The 18,089-nt window shown below is 42.7% G+C and overlaps 1 protein-coding gene and 1 long non-coding RNA gene across 2 annotated transcripts; one reads left to right on the forward strand and one right to left on the reverse strand.

Moving 5' to 3' along the window:
* Window positions 1–714: 714 nt before the first annotated feature.
* Window positions 715–1,470, forward strand: LOC143005056 (uncharacterized). Its single transcript, XR_012964002.1, has 3 exons — window positions 715–873; window positions 1,104–1,201; window positions 1,390–1,470. It is a non-coding gene; the product is annotated as an uncharacterized LOC143005056 (long non-coding RNA).
* Window positions 1,471–4,773: 3,303 nt separating this feature from the next.
* Window positions 4,774–17,855, reverse strand: LOC143005055 (guanine nucleotide-binding protein subunit beta-5b-like). The gene is made up of 13 exons (XM_076156295.1): window positions 17,730–17,855; window positions 16,999–17,110; window positions 16,238–16,374; window positions 16,028–16,069; window positions 15,841–15,917; window positions 15,495–15,627; window positions 13,983–14,126; window positions 13,678–13,769; window positions 13,010–13,058; window positions 12,639–12,735; window positions 12,105–12,271; window positions 7,134–7,262; window positions 4,774–5,767 (listed from the first exon to the last, which is right to left on the reverse strand). The coding sequence occupies exons 1-13, from the start codon at window positions 17,853–17,855 to the stop codon at window positions 5,645–5,647; spliced, it is 1,428 nt and encodes a 475-aa protein (XP_076012410.1). The 3' UTR covers window positions 4,774–5,644.
* Between the last annotated feature and the right edge of the window lie 234 nt (window positions 17,856–18,089).

Genomic DNA, 18,089 nt, shown 5'->3' on the forward strand with positions numbered 1-18,089 from the left:
CTGATTGAGGAAGTAACAACTCTAGTCAACTCTAGATTTGTCTAAGTCTAGACAAGGAGTTCAATTATTACATAACAGACATAACCACGTTATTGACAAAATGTAACTTTTGTTTGTAACGCCACCATCATGTTGATTGATGTTTCATTGTTTACGTAAGTAGTTCCCCAAGTTTGCTTACAGGGAACCATCTCATCTATCTGTTTTAGGAATAAGCCACGCCCACCCAACTTTGGCCGTCAAATATTGCAAAACATTAAGGAATATCAACAAATGTCCAAACCTGGAGCAGACAGGTCAAATCCTCAAACAATTGACCCCAAATTGTTGGAGGAGATGTTGGAAAAAACTCAAAATGTGTTGGGTGAAGCAGATTGACCCTATTAATGCAGGAGGGACAATCATTTTGATTCTAGTTGGGTTCAGACATTGCGTCTAAACCAAACATTAATGGATTTTCCCCTTCATCATGTCCAACCTGCCCATCAACTTTCATGCAGATCAGTTTTTCTCCTGGGTCCTGCTGATGAACCAACAGGCGCACAAACACAACCTCCCTCCCTGATGAGGTAACAAACATGTGGCTTGATCTGTGTAATTGATCTGTGTAACTGATCCGTGTAGACGATCCCGATCTGTGACTGCTGTAAGAAACACTTCATGAGGGCGTTGTGTGTTGTTGTGCACAAACGCAGTAGACAGACTGGTTTCCCAACCCACTGGGTGTGGTTTGGCTTCGTGTATGAAAGACTAAAAGTCCCAATCATGACTCTGCACGTTACACAGCTCACCTCTGAACACAAACAGTCGCAGCTCTGCATCAGCTCGGAGGAAATCGCCCTGCAAAACCATGGAAGTCAATGTAGAATACTGGTGAGTCTTTCCCTTTATTCCAACTCTGAAAAGGGATTGTTTCAAGCCTGTAACAGCCTCAGTTTGATCAGCTAAATTACCTGCGCCTGCAATTAATAAATGTGAATGCTAAAACAGGTTTAAATGCGATACCTACAAGAAGACACACTAAGCAAATCTAACTTCTAAAGAGTCAGTAAGAGGGTTGTTTGTGCTGAATTTTGTCCCTGTTGTGTTGTTTGGTATTACAGTAGCGGATGAGGTCACGCCTCACGCTTCCGTCAACTGGCCAGCGACTTAAAACAGGCATGGCCCGGTCTGAAAATAAATGGAAGAACCGGGGGGAATGGTAAGTTGCTTCCTTTCCAATATACTGTATTTGATTTATACAGATACTATACATATAACATCTCTTACTAGCACAAACGTGCAGCTGTGCAGTTTGAAAGGCACTGGCTTGAGGCTTATTGTGATGTATGTCCTCATATGAACCATGTCCTTACACATTTCAGTGCTTTTATTTTGTGATTCCCGCAGGAAGCTTTGAGGTGAAGGTGAATGGGAAGCTGGTCTACTCCAAACTGGAAACAGGATCTTTTCCCAGCGCAGACACGGTCAGTCAGTGTGAAGTGTATTTTATTTAACACAGATTATATCCTTACCCTGACCCCTGACACCCCTGACCCCATATGTGCTTTTTTACTGTGAGACCTAAACGTCTGCTGTCACACATGGTTGCTCAGCCTGATGGTGGCACCGTGGTAACCATGTAAAGAGGCTCACACCTGCATATTTCTGACTGTTGGGATGAAAGAAATGATTTTGTCTGTGTTTCTTTGTGCAGATCCTGAAGGAGATGAAGAAGGCGCAGAAATAAAGAGAATTCAACATCAGTTTGTATTCACACTGAAACAGCAGAATGTGCTTTGACTTTGAAATTAGAGCTTCAATTAAAGAAGCAATGTTTTGACCCATTTTTGGATGTAGACTTAAAGCCAAATTCTTTAGAAATGCAGACACATATTGCATTCTGTGTGAATACAACTGAAGAAGTTGCTTCAGACAAAGATGATGGGAGGAGCTGTGAGGTTCAGGGCACTGATCTGCCTTCTGTTTATGAATGTTCAAGCTGAAAACCATGGTGTGAACATGATGCACGTCCAGAAGTCTGTCAGGAAAACGGAGCCTGAGGAGCCGATCTCATCATATCTGTCTGTGTGTGTGTGTGTGTGTTTCTCCAGTGTGTTTCCTTTTGTCTCACTCCCCTCTGATCTGATCTTGAACACTCTTTAAGGTCACATCACCTTACACAGCATTAGGGTGTGTTTGTTCCCTGTACGGGTTTTATAATCAATTTCTACTTCCTGGATCCTCATGTTTACTCTGTACGACCCCACACTTTTCTGTCAACCGACATGTCTTCATAATTACTAGAATATGTTTACATCAGTAGTTCTCTGTGCTGGACTTGGAACACACATCAATGCATGTTTTCCGTCTTTCCCAGCTCCACACACACCCGATGGGCTAAATCAGGTGTGTGTGGCGCAGGGAGAGATGGACACACATACAGCGTTGTAGTACTCAAAGTTCAGGATTGAGAACCTACTGGGACTGTATACATACCTACTTTAAAATGTAAATTATATAATAATTATAATTATATATTTACATTTATAATAATATATGATAGTATAGCCTAGTTATTGTGTGCCGAACACACACTTCATCCGACACAAAACATCCACAGCACTGTAAAGCGAGATTAGGTAACATCTGTAATGTGGCCAGAGATCATTTTAGTCACGCATATATATTTCTGTAAAAGTTAGATAATGAGCTCATAACCACAACTCAGGCAATCCTGACTTCATGCTCCAACGCCCAGTGTGGCGCCGCGTGCAACCTCCGCCACCACCACACCCTCCAGTTGCACATTCGGTGGAGATCTTGAGGACAAACCAAAAACCTTCAACAGTGACTCCAATCAGTAATCCAACAGAATATGAAGTGTGAGGGAAATTCCCTTTACTGGTGCCAGTTGCTCCATTTTCATTTAGCTTGTTGGTTTGGGGAAGTTTTGCATTTGCAGGCTCTTTCCTCTCTCCACTGGGAGTCTCCCACAGTCAGACCTGTTTATTCAAATCAGACCGGTGTGATAAGGAGTTGCATAGTCTCGCTTTCAAACTGCCTCTTACAATAGAGGACTTGGTATTTCACATTTACATTAAATTCAATAAAGTGGACTTACCTGATGATTTGGTGGTTTCAGTTTGTTTTCACAAATGGTTTTGAGCTTCATCTTCATCTTCATCTCCATCTTCATGTCAAGACATCAAACATCAAAGTCCTCCCTCAGTTATAAACTCTGCTGTCATTGTTTATGTCACGTTTTAGCTGCAGAAGTTGGATTTGATCGATAACTTTGGAACCAAACGTAGAATCAAAAGTTTGTCAGTTGGTCAGCAGGGTTAAGTCAATAACCTGTTGGATGACATCACTCAGATGAAGTCATAATCAGGCAGTTGTCCCTCTTACCAGAAATGTCTGTGCAGTATTTAGATTCAAAAAGAAGGAACTGGAAGCGGTGATCTGCATGAGAAACAGACGCCCTTCCCTATTTCACAAACAATGAAGTAACAATGCTAACTGTTAATGAGGATATGAATGTGTGTGTGTACGTGTGTGTGTGAACGTGTGTGTGTGTGGTGAAACAATTCACTGCGTGCACAAGGCATGCACACACTCATTTTGTTTCTTACTAATAAATAAAATAAAACTGATCATGGATTCTGAGATTAAGCTGTAATTTAAATTTAAACATTTCAACTATTTCAAAACTGACCATGTGGGCTTTCAGACCTGTTTGCAACCCTGGGAATAAACCTGAGGATGTATTTGGTTACAGCCTTTAGTGAAAGCCACATATTTGCATGCAGGTTTGACAAGGTGTGTGTGAATTCTGAGGACAAAGGGCGTGTTTCTATTGACAGTGTTCTCATTTTGTTGTGCCGACAGACGGTGAACACAGGAGCGACACGCAGCTTCCGCATGTTCTCAGCGTGATGAAGCATTGTTCTGCAGCAGCAACACACACGTGGGCAGCCTGAATGTACTGAATGCCACCCAGCCGTTCTGACCGCACACAGGACCAACCTCATGTAGAAGGAAAAGATGATAAAGATGATATGATGAGTGTTTCATAAGGTCCACACACTGAACTGTAGAATTGAGTGAGTTAGTTAAGATGACATCAATCGTTTTAGTTTATTTGATGTGTCTGAGTGTCTGAGTCACGTAACATGGATGGGACAGTTTCTGATTGCACACAGGACCAGGACACAGGACTTTGTAATTTGATGTTTTTAAAACTTTTACAGGAAGTGGCTCTGGTCTGTTGTCGTGCGAGTAATAAACATTTTGTGCCAAGTTTGCACAAGAGACACAAAGCAAGACGTGACCACAATTGCAAACCAGAATCACTGTTCCAGACACACTGGTGATGTCAGGGGTCAGGGGTCAGTCTATGTCAGTAGTCTGGGTGCTGCTGCAACCTGTACATTACATTACATTACGAGCATTTGGCAGACGCTTTTATCCAAAGCGACTTACATTACATTACCACCCTTCGCAGAGGGGGGAGCAATTGAGGGTTCGGTGCCTTGCTCAGGGGCACCTCAGCAGGGGCTCGAACCGGCGACCCTATGGTTCCCAAGCAGAAGCACTACCCACTGCCTCCCTCCCTGTAATGTATCTAACAGCTGTTGGGCTCAATCCAGAGGTCTTATTCATGCTGACATGTCTGCATATGAAGGTCATACAGCATCCTCCTGAACTTTGACCTTCTGTGTGGAATGAGGAAGCAATGTGTCTCATAAACAGATCAGCAGTTAAAATAAAAAAAATACAAAACTCCACATCTTCTGATTAGATTGATTTTATTAGAAAACAGTGAAATAAATAAATAAATGAAAACAATGTAAAAATATAATTAAGATTTCTGTGGGGGGGAAACGCCATAGCGACGCTTTGTTCTACTAACAAAATGTTTCAGTCAGATTGGTCCCTGGATTGTTAAGATTGATATGAGAAAACATTTCACAACAAATAGCACCGCCGTCTGGTCATTGTGCAGCATTACACACCTACCGCGGAGTGCTGAGTGTGTAGCTGCAGGCAGTGAGGACAGACTCGTGAAAACAATGAAACAACTCAATCAGCTGTGGGTCGGTTAGAAAAGGGCCACTGCTTAGGCTTCACTTCATATAAATATAATATATTAATTTATAAGTTGTACACTAGAATGGCTCTATACCACATACACAACTCAGGTAAACACGTGAAGTCAAGGCAGCTGACAAATCTTTAAAAAACAAAAACACCACAATAAAACCTAAAACCCTTGCAGGAGGGGGGAGAAACTGAAATGCCACGTTTTAGCTGCACAGTTGAAAAATACAAACTTTGACAGCAAGGTGATTGTGTGCTTTAGTCTTGAAGCTGTTTGACTACGATATGCTCACGGACGTCACTCACTCCATCGTTTCTAAAGGCATTGAGATCATTTTTACAATCTTAAGGAGCAGGTGAAAAAATATCAGTATCACACGTTTGGGGGGGGGCTGGACTTCTGTGCAAAAACATTCAGCTGACGACTCCAGATCACAACCCTGAACTCAACAGAGCCTAACCTGTTTGGTAGAAATGGCAAAAGAAACAATTCAAATGTCTAATTAACTTTCTGCGGGTGAAATGGTGACGGTGGACGAGGGGGGCGAGGCGGGGAGGCGGGTCAGCGCACCAGGAGGAAGGTGAGCCCGGCCAGTCCCACGCCAGCCGCCGCAAACAGGGCCGTCTTCATGGACGACTCCTGGCTCACCTCTCTGGCGAGGCGGGAGAACTCACAGAATCCCTCCTGTAGAAGATGGAGAAGAAGTTTAGAGGACAAACCAAAGAACGACACCCCGCCAAAATAAGACAAATGTTACAACATAAGGCTACTGCTTGTATTTTCCAGTCCACAGGTGAGGAAGGCATACAAATGGGGGTCAGGTCAACCCTGTGTGTGTGTGTTTGTGTGTGCAGTGCACCTGCTCTGTGCTCCAGCTGTTTGCTGCCTCACAGCTGCTTGTTTTTCATGTCACGCAAAGCATTTTCAACGCACTGCAGCTTTGACTGTTACTACAAAGTCCATCTGGCTGAGCTGGTTACACGTCTGTTGGAACCAGCTGCCAAATGGGGAGGGGGCAATTGTGTGTGTGTGTGTGTGTGTGTGTGTGTGTGTGTGTGTGTGTGTGTGTGTGTGTGTGTGTGTGTGTGTGTGTGTGTGTGTGTGTGTGTGTGTGTGTGTGTGTGTGTGTGTGTGTGTGTGTGTGTGTGTGCGTGTCTGGGAGGGAGGCAGGGTGAGCTCCATCACAATAACAGACATTCAACTGTAGCAGTGCTTCTTTTAGGTGAGGCCTGCTCCTTTGTTAGAGGCCTCAGCAGAGTTAGAGAGCAGCACTTTATGTTCACTTTGCCTTTTGGGTTTCAAGGAGCACAAGCAAACTCACTATTCAATTATAAGTGCAGATATGAATTTAAGAAAACGTGATATGAAAATGTATTATTACCAAAATGCTAAAGTTAGAGATTTCATAACTTAAACATGGCTGCTTATCTGCTCCATCATCTCTAGAGACTAGTGTGTGACTTTACTTCCATCTGCAGCCTCATGAGACTGACCAACTGAATCCGGGCCTGAGAGTGAGAGTGGCTGATGTGGTTGTGCTTTAAGGGGCCCATCAGTGTGTCCCTTCATTCATTTCTTTACATCACGCATAGATGGAAAGCTCCTCTGTCCTCATGTATCAATATCACTGAGGTCTGCAAACCTTTGACTGGAGCAGGACATGTTTGTTCACCAGTTGCGGTTTATTCTCAAGTTTACCATTTCATTTACATTCCCCCGCCAAAACACACACACACATTCCAAACACAACTACGTCACTGGACTGTCCCCGTTTCTCAGTTCACTAATCCAAGTTCTGCAGTAGTGCCTATTCACATATGATAGAAGTGATGATGATGATAAATGATGAATTTGTCTCAGATTTTTTGGGTTATTGTTTTTTTGGGGGGTCCCATTATCTTCCTCTGCAGGGGAGGAGGAGCTAATATTTAGCATTGCAAAGTTTAAATAGTCATGATGTCTTTAAGTTCATATTATTGGATTTTCATTCACATGTTGCAAATAAAGTTGTATTTCAAATAAACATGTTAAAAGCAGCACTGAGACTCACCCAGCCTCCATTCTCCAGCATCCACTCCTTCTTCTCCTCCCCCAGGTAATCAGCTATGGTCTCTGCCAGTCCCCTCCAGCTGCCGGGATCAAGTCCCACGTTTTGGCCCTTCCCGCGGTCCAGCCCGGACTTTGTGGCCTCTTCCCGCTCCTGCAGCTGCCGGGTCACCACCCCGGCGAACGTGAAGATCGACACCACCCGCCCCCAGTTCAAGTGTCCGTCCCCCACCAGCTCCTCCATCACCTTCCTGAGGCTGCAGCAGAGGTCCGGCCCGCTCTGCTGGAGGAAAGTCTGGGCGAGGGAGTGGAAGCGAGCCCGGTGCTGCGTCTCCATGTCCCGGGCCAGACTCCTCAGGGCCGCCGCTGCTGACACGCTGGGAGGTGGAGGGGCTCGACACGGGGACAGGTGGTCCTCTGCCAGGGCCAGGGTCTCTTTCCACAGCCCGCACGACATTTTGTGTCAGCGAAACACAAACCTGAAAACATCATAATGAAGGGACACTTAACAACCAAAAGACGTTTTTCACGTAAAACGCCAAAATGTTACCGTTTTCATACATTTCACATCACTGCTAAATTACTCAAATGTGGACTGTTGTTAATAATGTGTCATACATTTATTAAAACATTACCATTAACGACAGTTATCACGCTCAACCGCAAAATAAACACAACTGACATTATCGCAGCTTACTTTAAGTACAAGTGACGTAAACACGAATGTAGTAACTCTGGTTTTGATGAGTGTGCATGAAACTTAAAATTTACAGGGTTTCCACAATGATGTTATAAAATAAAATATATAATATACTGACGTTATAACGATGAGGAACAGCTGTCAATCATTAACATCAACGCTGACACGGTCTACTTCACGGCCAACGGTCTGCTTCAACAATAGAGAAAGACATTTATTAGGTACTTGTGATATTTTTCTCAAATTAATATTTCCCCTCATTTAACTTTTGGTGTTTTATTCGTGCATCTGTCCGTTTCCTGGCTAATGCTAATGTGGCTCGAACGTAACGTAACGTTTCGTGTCAGCTAACACATTAGCTTTTAGTCACGTAAACGCTTCAGTAACGGCTTTATGTTCAAAATGGCTCTCGGTAATATTAACCGGGTGATTCTGGAAGCTGTCGGTGATTTCATAACGTTAACAACGCGACTTTACACAGCGAGCGCAACGTTAAATTCTCCGCTTTAACGGATTAACTTGGTAGCCGTTAACCGCCCGCATCTGTCAGCTTCGCAATGGAGGACGGACACAAAGAACCGCATCACATCCGCACGCGAAACAGGACCTTTCAACCCGAATACGAGCGCGCCGTGCGAGGGTAAAAGCCAGACGGGGCCGCGGCACACGGAACCGCGGCGGCGAGAGACATTTTCGAGCGTTTAATGAGATAAATGCTGCTTACCCTCCCAGCGATATCAGACTTCTGCAGGCGCACACACACACTCAGCGGAAGGGGAGCCTGGCTAGATGCGGCGCTTCCTGCCGTGGAGACGGATTTATGCAGCGGCTCCTCCCCCTCTCAGGCTGCGCGAAGGTGGAGGAAAACCCGCAAAATCCCCGCGTGGGACCCTCTCTCGTTACGTTACGCGTTTGCATGGAGATAACGGGGTCCTCAAACGACGCGCTATTCTAACGGCTCTTGTAGTTGTTATAAAAAAAAATATCATTCACCTCAAGACAATCATTTCAAATGTAAATTATGTGCATGTGTCTGTATAAAAAGTGTGTTTGCATAAGTCACTTTTTTGTCAACAGTTTCGAAAACTGTACAGCTTTTTTATGAGGGGAGAAGTAAACAAACCATGGAATAACCTCCTGCAGTGGGAGTTTTCCTCTTGAGCGTCTATCTGTCGCTTCTTGGGTAAACCTTTGAATTGTTGATGCAGAAAGCTCAGAATTGCAGGAAGTCAAGTTGTACGCTTCACTGTCTTCAGACTCCACTTGAATACTTACAAACAATATTGATGACATCAAACTAACCAAGTGATGTCATCAAACTAAGTGATGTCATCCAAACTAACTCCCAGTAATGATGCCATCTAAAATCAAGCTTACAACTATTCTGTCGTCCAAACCAACAAAGTTACAACAATTAAGTCTTTAAAACTAGCACTGATGTCACATTTGCGCGTTACTAAACTATACATTTCAGAGCAATATGAACCATATGAATTACTAATCATCTAGTAGCTCATCTTTGGCTCTTTCACCTCTGACATTTACCTTTATGAAAAATTACGGTAAAATTACGACTCACAACTCAAAAGCAAATAATACAATATGTTAAAAACTAATTCTGTATGACAGACACACACATTCCAGTTCAATGATTAGCAATAACACAAGCACAAGGAAGCAAAATCTAGACAAGATGTAAACCAGTGAAAGTACATTACATTAAGATCATTTTGCAGACGCTTCTATCCAAAGCGACTTACATTACAGTTACCACCCTTCACAGAGGGGGGAGCAATTGAGGGTTCGGTGCCTTGCTCAGGGGCACGAACCGGCAACCCTCCGGTTCTCAAGCGGAAGCTCTACCCACTGAGCCACTGCCTCCCCTACATGATAGGGGAAAACACGTGATTGGTAATTTTACACACATTTACTTTGCATGGCTTCTTTTGGGTTTTCCCCAACAATGAGAAAAGACAAATTGATTAGATTTCAGCGATTAGACTAAGTCTTTACTGTAGATAGGCTGGTCTGATGAGTAAAGATCCACTCTAGAGAGAAGAAAAGGACGGATCATCTGTGTAAAGTGGCATGAATGCTTTAATTCATTTGAAAATATAAACTGATTAGTAAGGTTTGGTTAAAAAAATTCACTCAATCATGACATTTGGAGACAGAACTGATTTACATGTTATACTTATTATATAATATCTCTTAAAGAGGTCTAAAATAAACTATTGACTTAAGGAAGTTCTACAAAATGAAAGACTGCAAAAAAGGAAGGAGAAAAAATTAAAATTCATAGAAAAGTAAAGTGACCAAAGCTTTTCTACAAGTCATGTGACATTGGTGGTATTTCCCGTCACAGCACGACCTCTTCCTCTGCACAGAGTTAACCATGACAAAATCACACTGAGACAGGAAGTGGTAGTGAAAAACCACCGAGTTAAAATAAACATCACAGAAAGTGCAGAATGACTGAACGAGAAGAGTGTGTGTGGGCGTGAAACTCACCTCATGATAGGTAGGTAGGTAGGTAGGTAGATAGATAGATAGATAGATAGATAGATAGATAGATAGATAGATAGATAGATAGATAGATAGATAGATAGATAGATAGACTTTATTGATCCCAAACTGGGACAAAATACATGTAAAATACACAATAATGTTATGTATAAAACAATTATTGTGAAACATTGATGTGGAAGAACTTTGACCACTGCTGAGCAACAAAGATCAATGATCTGATCAATAATGCTTCATTGGACAAACAGCAGTGGGAACTACAGGTCCAAAGATTCTCCCAAATAGAGATAAATAAAGAGATAAATAAATTCTGCCATCAAAACAAGTCTGTTGTTATTGACTGGTTACTTACTGTAGAAAAAGACTCACACTATTATAACTGTCAAATAAAACAGTCATTTACAAGTATTGTGTTTTTAGTTACAGTGATAGTGTTTTAACTGTCAAATAATACATTAATAGAGAGGGACTGAGAGGGAGTTCAGGTCCAGATTCCTCCAAATCTCTTGACGAAGGATCTGAAACCTGAATGCATTAACAAAGGTCAGGAAGGGTCAAGAGAATGAGCGAGTTGGCATCGACCTTCCTCAGCCTGTGTTCGCTCACAGCAGCTCTACACAGCCAGAGAATCGGCAGCGTGAAGGTTTTCATTGAGGGCGATGAGCAAAGCGCCATGTGGGCCTGCGGGGCGCTCTGCTCTAGTTTACATTCTTTGGCGGATGCAAATTCTGTTCCTGCTGAATGAATGTAGGTTAGAGCTGAGAGGCCCCAATGCAGAATCAACTGAAATGATCTGGGCGCTGAAGTCAAAATAAAGCTGCATTTGTTCATAAATCTGTCTCTGTGTGTGTGTGTCTGTGTAAACAATGATGATGTGTGTTGTATAGTGTGTTGTATGTAGCATGTAAGGTTGTATGTGGATGGTAAGAATGTGAACCAGTGACTTGGAAAAATGAGAAGTCCAAAAAAACAGCAATGCCAAAAACAAAATCATGACTTCAAATCTGGTTTACTTATTTTCTTACAAGGACTTTACACTGCATGCTGAAGTGAAAATGAAATACAAGGAATGTGTGGTGACACTGAAACATAAAACAATAAAAAGACGTGTTTCTATTGTATACACACACACACACACACTGTGTCTGGATCAATGTGTGTTTTAACAGCAATAATATAATCAGCAATACAGTCTGTAGGTCTATACAACAGAACAGATAGACCTGATCAATCATAATTACTATAATAATTATAATAGTTAATGATAATAACAATAATTCAGTTTGTGAATACAAAACTGTCGACAGCTAGCGACTCCGGCCTTCACCTACAGTTACAACACATGATGCTAATGCTTATGTGCTTCTCTGAGTGTGTGTGTGTGCGTGTGTGTGTGTGTGTGTGTGTGTGTGTGTGTGTGTGTGTGTGTGTGTGTGTGTGTGTGAGAGAGGAGTGGCATGAACACACTCCTCCTGTGGGAATCTTCAGTGTCGGTGGTCTCACGCTGTTGCTGCCATTTCCTCTCTGAATCACAACAAGCTCTAGGCCCAAATCTGCAGGAGAGAAGAAGAGAACAGAACTGTGGGGATTAACATCAAAAGATCATCAGTGTATCACTCAAAGGCTAAAGACAAAATGTGTGTTGATGTATTAATAAATTGGTTGGCAGGTTAACAGAAAGAAGTGATTAAAATAGACAATAAGTTTCTGCATCTTCCATCTGAACCAAACAGTGAAGCTGGTTCTGACCCGTAGGGTGCTGTCCCATGATGCCGAGCAGAGCGCAGTGCCGTCAGGAGACACTCTGACCCTGCTGACGCGGTTCTCGTGTCCAAACAGCATGGAGACACGCGTCCCCTTCAATACGTCCCAAATATTTATGGTGTAGTCATTGTAACCACTGAAAAGGAGGCGACCTGAGACGGACAGAGAGAAGAAACAGAGACAGAACGAAGGGAAGGAAAGGAAAGTATAGCTTTACAAATACAGATAACCATCAAAATGTAAGATTCATATCTGTCTTTTATCTTATCTGTAGTTTCATTGATGTTGCTGTGATGTGAGAAATGTGAGTTTATAATTATATAAATCTTGAAAACTAAAGTAAAATGGTGTATAAATGTTTTCTCAGCAGAAAAACTAAAATGAGTTTATTTGTCATATAAATGTATTTCATTCACGTGGTGAACTTCTTCACACAAATACAGAATATTTATCAGGTTTGATTGGATGTGAGGTGTCATGGTGCTTCACACACTCCTCACACACTCACACACTCCTCACCGCTCATAGAGAAGTCCACGCTGGAGGCTCCAAAGATGATGCTGTCCTTCTGATAAACAGCCACCTCACGGTCAGCACGAAGGTCGAAGAATCGGCACTGAGCAACACACACACGCACACAAACACACACACACACACACACACTCACACACACACACACACACACACACACACACACACACACACACACACACACACACACACACACACACACACACACACGCGCACACACACACACACAGCAGCAGCACGTGAGCACATACATAAAAAAATCCAATGAATCCCATGACTGACAGCTCAGACCTTTGACTCCTGACACCAAGTAATGACATCACAAACAAATCAAACAGTTGTGATATGAAGTGACTCACTGTGCCATCATCAGAGGCAGAAGCAAATGCGTCACCACTGGGGTAATACCTGAACACAGACAAACAGCCTTAGTCTCTCTAGTGTTAGTATTAGTTGAGTTGGTATAGAATATCTTATAGCATATAAGACAAATACAAGAGTATGTGGATCAGATCTTGTTTCTGGTTTGTCGCTTGTTAGATGGATTTTTAAACCTTTAATCTCCTTTAGACTCACTGTTCCGTTAATCAATAATGGAAAAGTTTCAATCTTTGCTGTATAGATGAATGATTGATCGATTGATTGGCTTATATATACTGCAGAATATGAATGTAGCTGCATGTTGTTTTGTTAAAGTAAATGAATATTCTTTCATAGTTTGGATCTGGGCTATGTTGCACCTGTTGATTGTCCATCATTTGTTACAGTTGCAAATTTTTTTTTTAGAAAAAAAAGGCAAAAACGCAGATAAATACCATGCAATTATATTAAGAAAGCTGAAAATGAAAATGAAATGAGGCAAATCTCAACAATGTGCCTGTTGCTTTTAGTATCCTACTGACAAGACGGATGTTCTTTCTTTCATTATAAGCTCTAATTATGAAATCATCAACTTCTTCTTTCTCTTTACAGATAAGTAAGAGAGTTGTGGTGGTTTCTATTCTTTGATTCTAAGATCTGGACTCACTTCACACAGTTGATGTCAGAGTCGTGGCTCTCAAAGGACTGGATGTTCTGCCCAGAGCGCATGTCCCACACATTGGCCTTCTTATCACAGCCCTGATAACACACAGACACACATATACACACATTACAGAGGGATAACATTCAAAGTCATTGTTTATCCTAAAAATGTCAAAATAAAGCTGGTTCACAAATTTCCTCAAATCCATTTAAAATCCTCTAAACTGACAGAGAACAATGAGATCATAACTCCCGACTCCACTAACAATGGAGTTATGAGGTTTTACAGGGAAACTCTCCGTCTCTCACCCCAGAGACAAAAGTGTTTCCCGTCTCCGATGGGGCAAGATCCAGGGACAAGACATCAGCTGTGTGACCGTGGAAACTCTGCAGCAGCTGCCCACTCTCCACATCCCACAGTGCACACGTGCCGTCACCGCTGGATGTCAGGATCTAACACACACACACACACACACACACACACACACACACACACACACACACACACACACACACACACACACACATACACACACACATACACACACACACACAAACACACACACAGAGAGAGAGAGAGAGAGAGAGAGAGAGAGAGAGAGAAACGAAACAAAACCTCATTTCAGACTTTTGGGACGTTTTCACAGCCAGTGACAGATAAAGTGAGAGTTGATGCTGCCCTCTAGTGTTAGACAGGAAGAACTACAGGTCACAAAAGGTGTTGATGGTCATAGAAATAAAGAATGCTGTGGATCTTAAATGCAGCTTTTTACCTCCACGCATATATTTCATCACAAAGACTTAAACAATGCATTTTAAATGTTATATAATTCTCTTATAAACCCTGTTGCGTCCTTTAAGTATTACAATTCAGAAATAGATAGACAGAATAGAATAGAATACAGCGGATGAATAGATGAAAACAGACTGTGTGCAGTCAGAGACACACACAGGTAACACTAATCCCTGCTGGACCTCTGGCACAAACACACACACACACACACACACACACACACACACACACACACAGACACACACACACACACACACACACACACACCACATCCCGCAGTGTGTGAAGAAGCACTTGTTTCAACATAAACACAATTATCAGTGGGACACACTTTCTGGCACACACAGACAACACACACACACACACACACACACACACACACACACACACACACACACACACACACACACACACACACACACACACACACACACACACAGATGGCAGGGACAGCCTCTCTGCACGCTCTCTCCCTCTGCATCACTTCTTCTTCACTGGTTTTAAAGCCTTTTTTAAAGCCCCCTCCTGTGTGTCTTGTGCCCGCTGGGTTATTAAGTCAGCACAGCATTCTCCTTTCCCCCCTCGAGAAACACAACGCCTCACAAACACCACATGAGACAAGTGGAATGTTTCAGGTGCTTCTGGGTAAAATGATTTGTAAACATCAACAAATCTCTGAACCCTCAGCGTGATCTTTCCTTTGTGCTCCAAGGCCCTTAGTCTCTGGATACACACCACTGTGCCTCATGTTCATGCATGTGTTCTATGTGTGTCAGAGACAACATCCTCGCGTGTGTATGTGTGTGTGTATGTGTGTGTTAACCCTCAGGTCAGTGTGCTCCACTCTTTCCTAGATAAAGGCCACTCAGCGTCTATTAATACACCCTCAGTGGAGGAGCGTCACTCTGCCCTCTCCTCATCTTCCTCCTCTCCTCACTCTGCTCCTCTGCCTCACCCAGAGCCACAGTGCACAAACACATTTAGGTTGTGTGTCTCTAATGGGCCTTGGATGCTAAACTGGGCCGTACCTGCATGTCAGAGTTGGTGAAGGTGCATCCTGACACGTAGTTTGTGTGCATGGCCACAGACTTCTTCTTGGCAGCCAGGTTCTCATTCTTGTCCATTGACAGTGGGAACACGGTGCACTTGTTATCCAATCCGCTTTTAGAGGAAAAGGTCAAAGGTCAAACGATGGATCTCATATCCAAACCCACTCAATCATCTGTGTTTACAACTATGTAGGATATTAGTAAGTGCTTCTTTAGTTATGACAGTTTGTTGTGATTTGAGTATCAGCTTGAATAGAAGTGTAAAGCAGGAAAGCAGGACCTGTTACAGTAAAGATGCTAAATGCTCTAAATTGTCTTTACTCACCCACATGCCACTGCACAACCAGAGGGAGCATAAGCACACGCCATGACCCACGTACACGGAAGGCTCAGCCCGTGTTCCTGTGAGACACACACAGGTACACACACAGACAGACAGACAGACAGACGGACAGGTTTTAGTATCTTTTGCGGTCGTCAGTCATATTCTCTCTGTGCTCAGTCTTGCTCACCTTATTCAGTGTAAATGCATCCCAGACAATCACTTTCCCATCCTAGATCAGAGACAGAAAATCAGGATGCACTCATATCAGTGAATATACAGGCAGATCTCACTCATAGTTCCTGTATATGTTTTACATTAAGTAACCTTCTATCTTCATATATCATATTATATGCGTGTGTTTGTGTCTGTGTGTGTGTGTGTGTGTGTGTGTGTGTACCTGTGCAGAGCTGACGAGGCGGCGTTTGTCTTTGCACCAGTCCATACACAGCACCTTGTTCCCGTGACCCTTCAGTACACGTCTGGGTTTGAGGGAGAAAGCACCCAGCACCTCCACCTTCTCTGCCACCTGGTGCACTGAGGCAACAGTGAACACACACACACCCAGGCACACAGGCAGGCACGCATGCACGCACACATACATACACACTACATTAACGTACTGTATGAGTATGCAAGGATTGTAGTTTTCAAAAGTATTCAGAGGGAAGTGACGAAAATCCTGACTTTTGCACACACTCACACTCACACACACTCACACTCACACACACACACACACACACACACTCACACACAAACACAACTTCACTCTACCGTTAATCATCTCATATCAAAGACACAGTTACACATTTGTGAGCTTCTATATACAAACATTATAAATGTATCATATAATCATAATCACTATTCATATCATATATCAATCATAGTCATTGTTATTATTATTTTTATTTTATTTATACATATATATTATATAATTATATCATTTTTTAAAATTATTATTATTATAAAATGCATTTTTAAAAAGTAAACTAATTTGAACAAATACCGATCATGACTCTCTTCCATACATCTCACGCTCTAAGCAGCAACTCTTCAACTAAATTACGGGGCGCTGATACTACACAGTCCTGTTGCTATGGTAATCATAATGTGTAGTAATAACACTGATGTGGACTCTAAAGTTGTCATATCGTCACTTACGCTCCACGTCGCTGAGCTTCTTCCTCTCCTCCTCCAGCTTCTTCTTCAGAGTGTCGCTCTCTTTCTTCAGAGACGCCAGACTTTCTCCTCTCTGCAACCCCTGGCAGGCCATCTTCACACGGGGAGGAGGAGGAAGAGGAGGAAAACACGGGGAAAAAAGTGAAACGTGGAAAACGAGTCCGATTTACAGAGGTTTGTTGAAACTGTGAAACTGTCCTTCTCCTGCGCGGCTGATGCTGCGCACAACCGATCTGACCCCCCCTCTCTCTCGCTCAAACACACACACACACACACACACACACACACACACACACACACACACACACACCGAGAACATTTAGCAAAATCTCTTTTAACTAGATTACATGGGAGTTTTACTTTTAACATACCTTTTCTAAAACTTACTGCATAAAACTGAACACATAACAAAATAAATACATAGATAAATTAATATAAATGATTTATTGAAGTTAATTAGTTAACAAAAGTCATTATAAAGTGATTTGTGGAGAGATGTGTGTAGGTTGTTTACATTGTTTGCACCTTCATCATAGGTTGCTGCTGATTATTGCGCAATCATGTGTGATTTTGTGACAAATTTGTACGTCAATAAAAATGAAATCGGGACCAGGATCACCAAAGGATTTGCACTGAAATAATGCGGGATCTCTCAAGTGGTCACCTGACCTCTGATTGGCTGAGAGGTCACATGAGCTGTGTGAGCTTCGTACCATCTCCACACAGAAGGAGCAGTAGTTGATGGCCTCGTTGTTCAGGTAGATGTTCAACAGAGGGCTCGGTTTGGTGCAGCGCTCACACGGGCCGAAGGTGTCAGCCACAAACGTTTGGTCACACATGGCTGCAGATGATCACACACACACACGCCTGGGGAACACAAGGAAACACACACACACTTGCAGATACACACAAACACAGAGATGAACACCAGTTCTTATACAACTGATAGTTGCTTGGAGTTCTATACTTGGCCTGTGTGGTGTGGGTGTGTGTGTGTGTGTGTGTGTGTGTGTGTGTGTGTGTGTTTATGTGAACAGGACATAAGTAGTTGGTAATCTAGTCCAGCCTGATCC

This window comes from Genypterus blacodes, unplaced genomic scaffold (genome assembly GCF_046128005.1).
Source record: "Genypterus blacodes isolate CSIRO-AG114 ecotype Tasmania unplaced genomic scaffold, CSIRO-AGI_Gbla_v1 ptg000067l_1, whole genome shotgun sequence".
Taxonomy (NCBI): domain Eukaryota; kingdom Metazoa; phylum Chordata; class Actinopteri; order Ophidiiformes; family Ophidiidae; genus Genypterus; species Genypterus blacodes.

Excerpts from the sequence above, each read along its gene's own strand:
- LOC143005055 (XM_076156295.1), bottom strand. The coding sequence starts at position 17,855 with ATGTGTGACCAAACGTTTGTGGCTGACACCTTCGGCCCGTGTGAGCGC. Across the intron at positions 17,111-17,729 it reads GCTCCTTCTGTGTGGAGATG|ATGGCCTGCCAGGGGTTGCA; the intron begins GTACGAAGCTCA and ends CCCCGTGTGAAG. Across the intron at positions 15,628-15,840 it reads GGTTGTGCAGTGGCATGTGG|CGGATTGGATAACAAGTGCA; the intron begins GTGAGTAAAGAC and ends TTCCTCTAAAAG.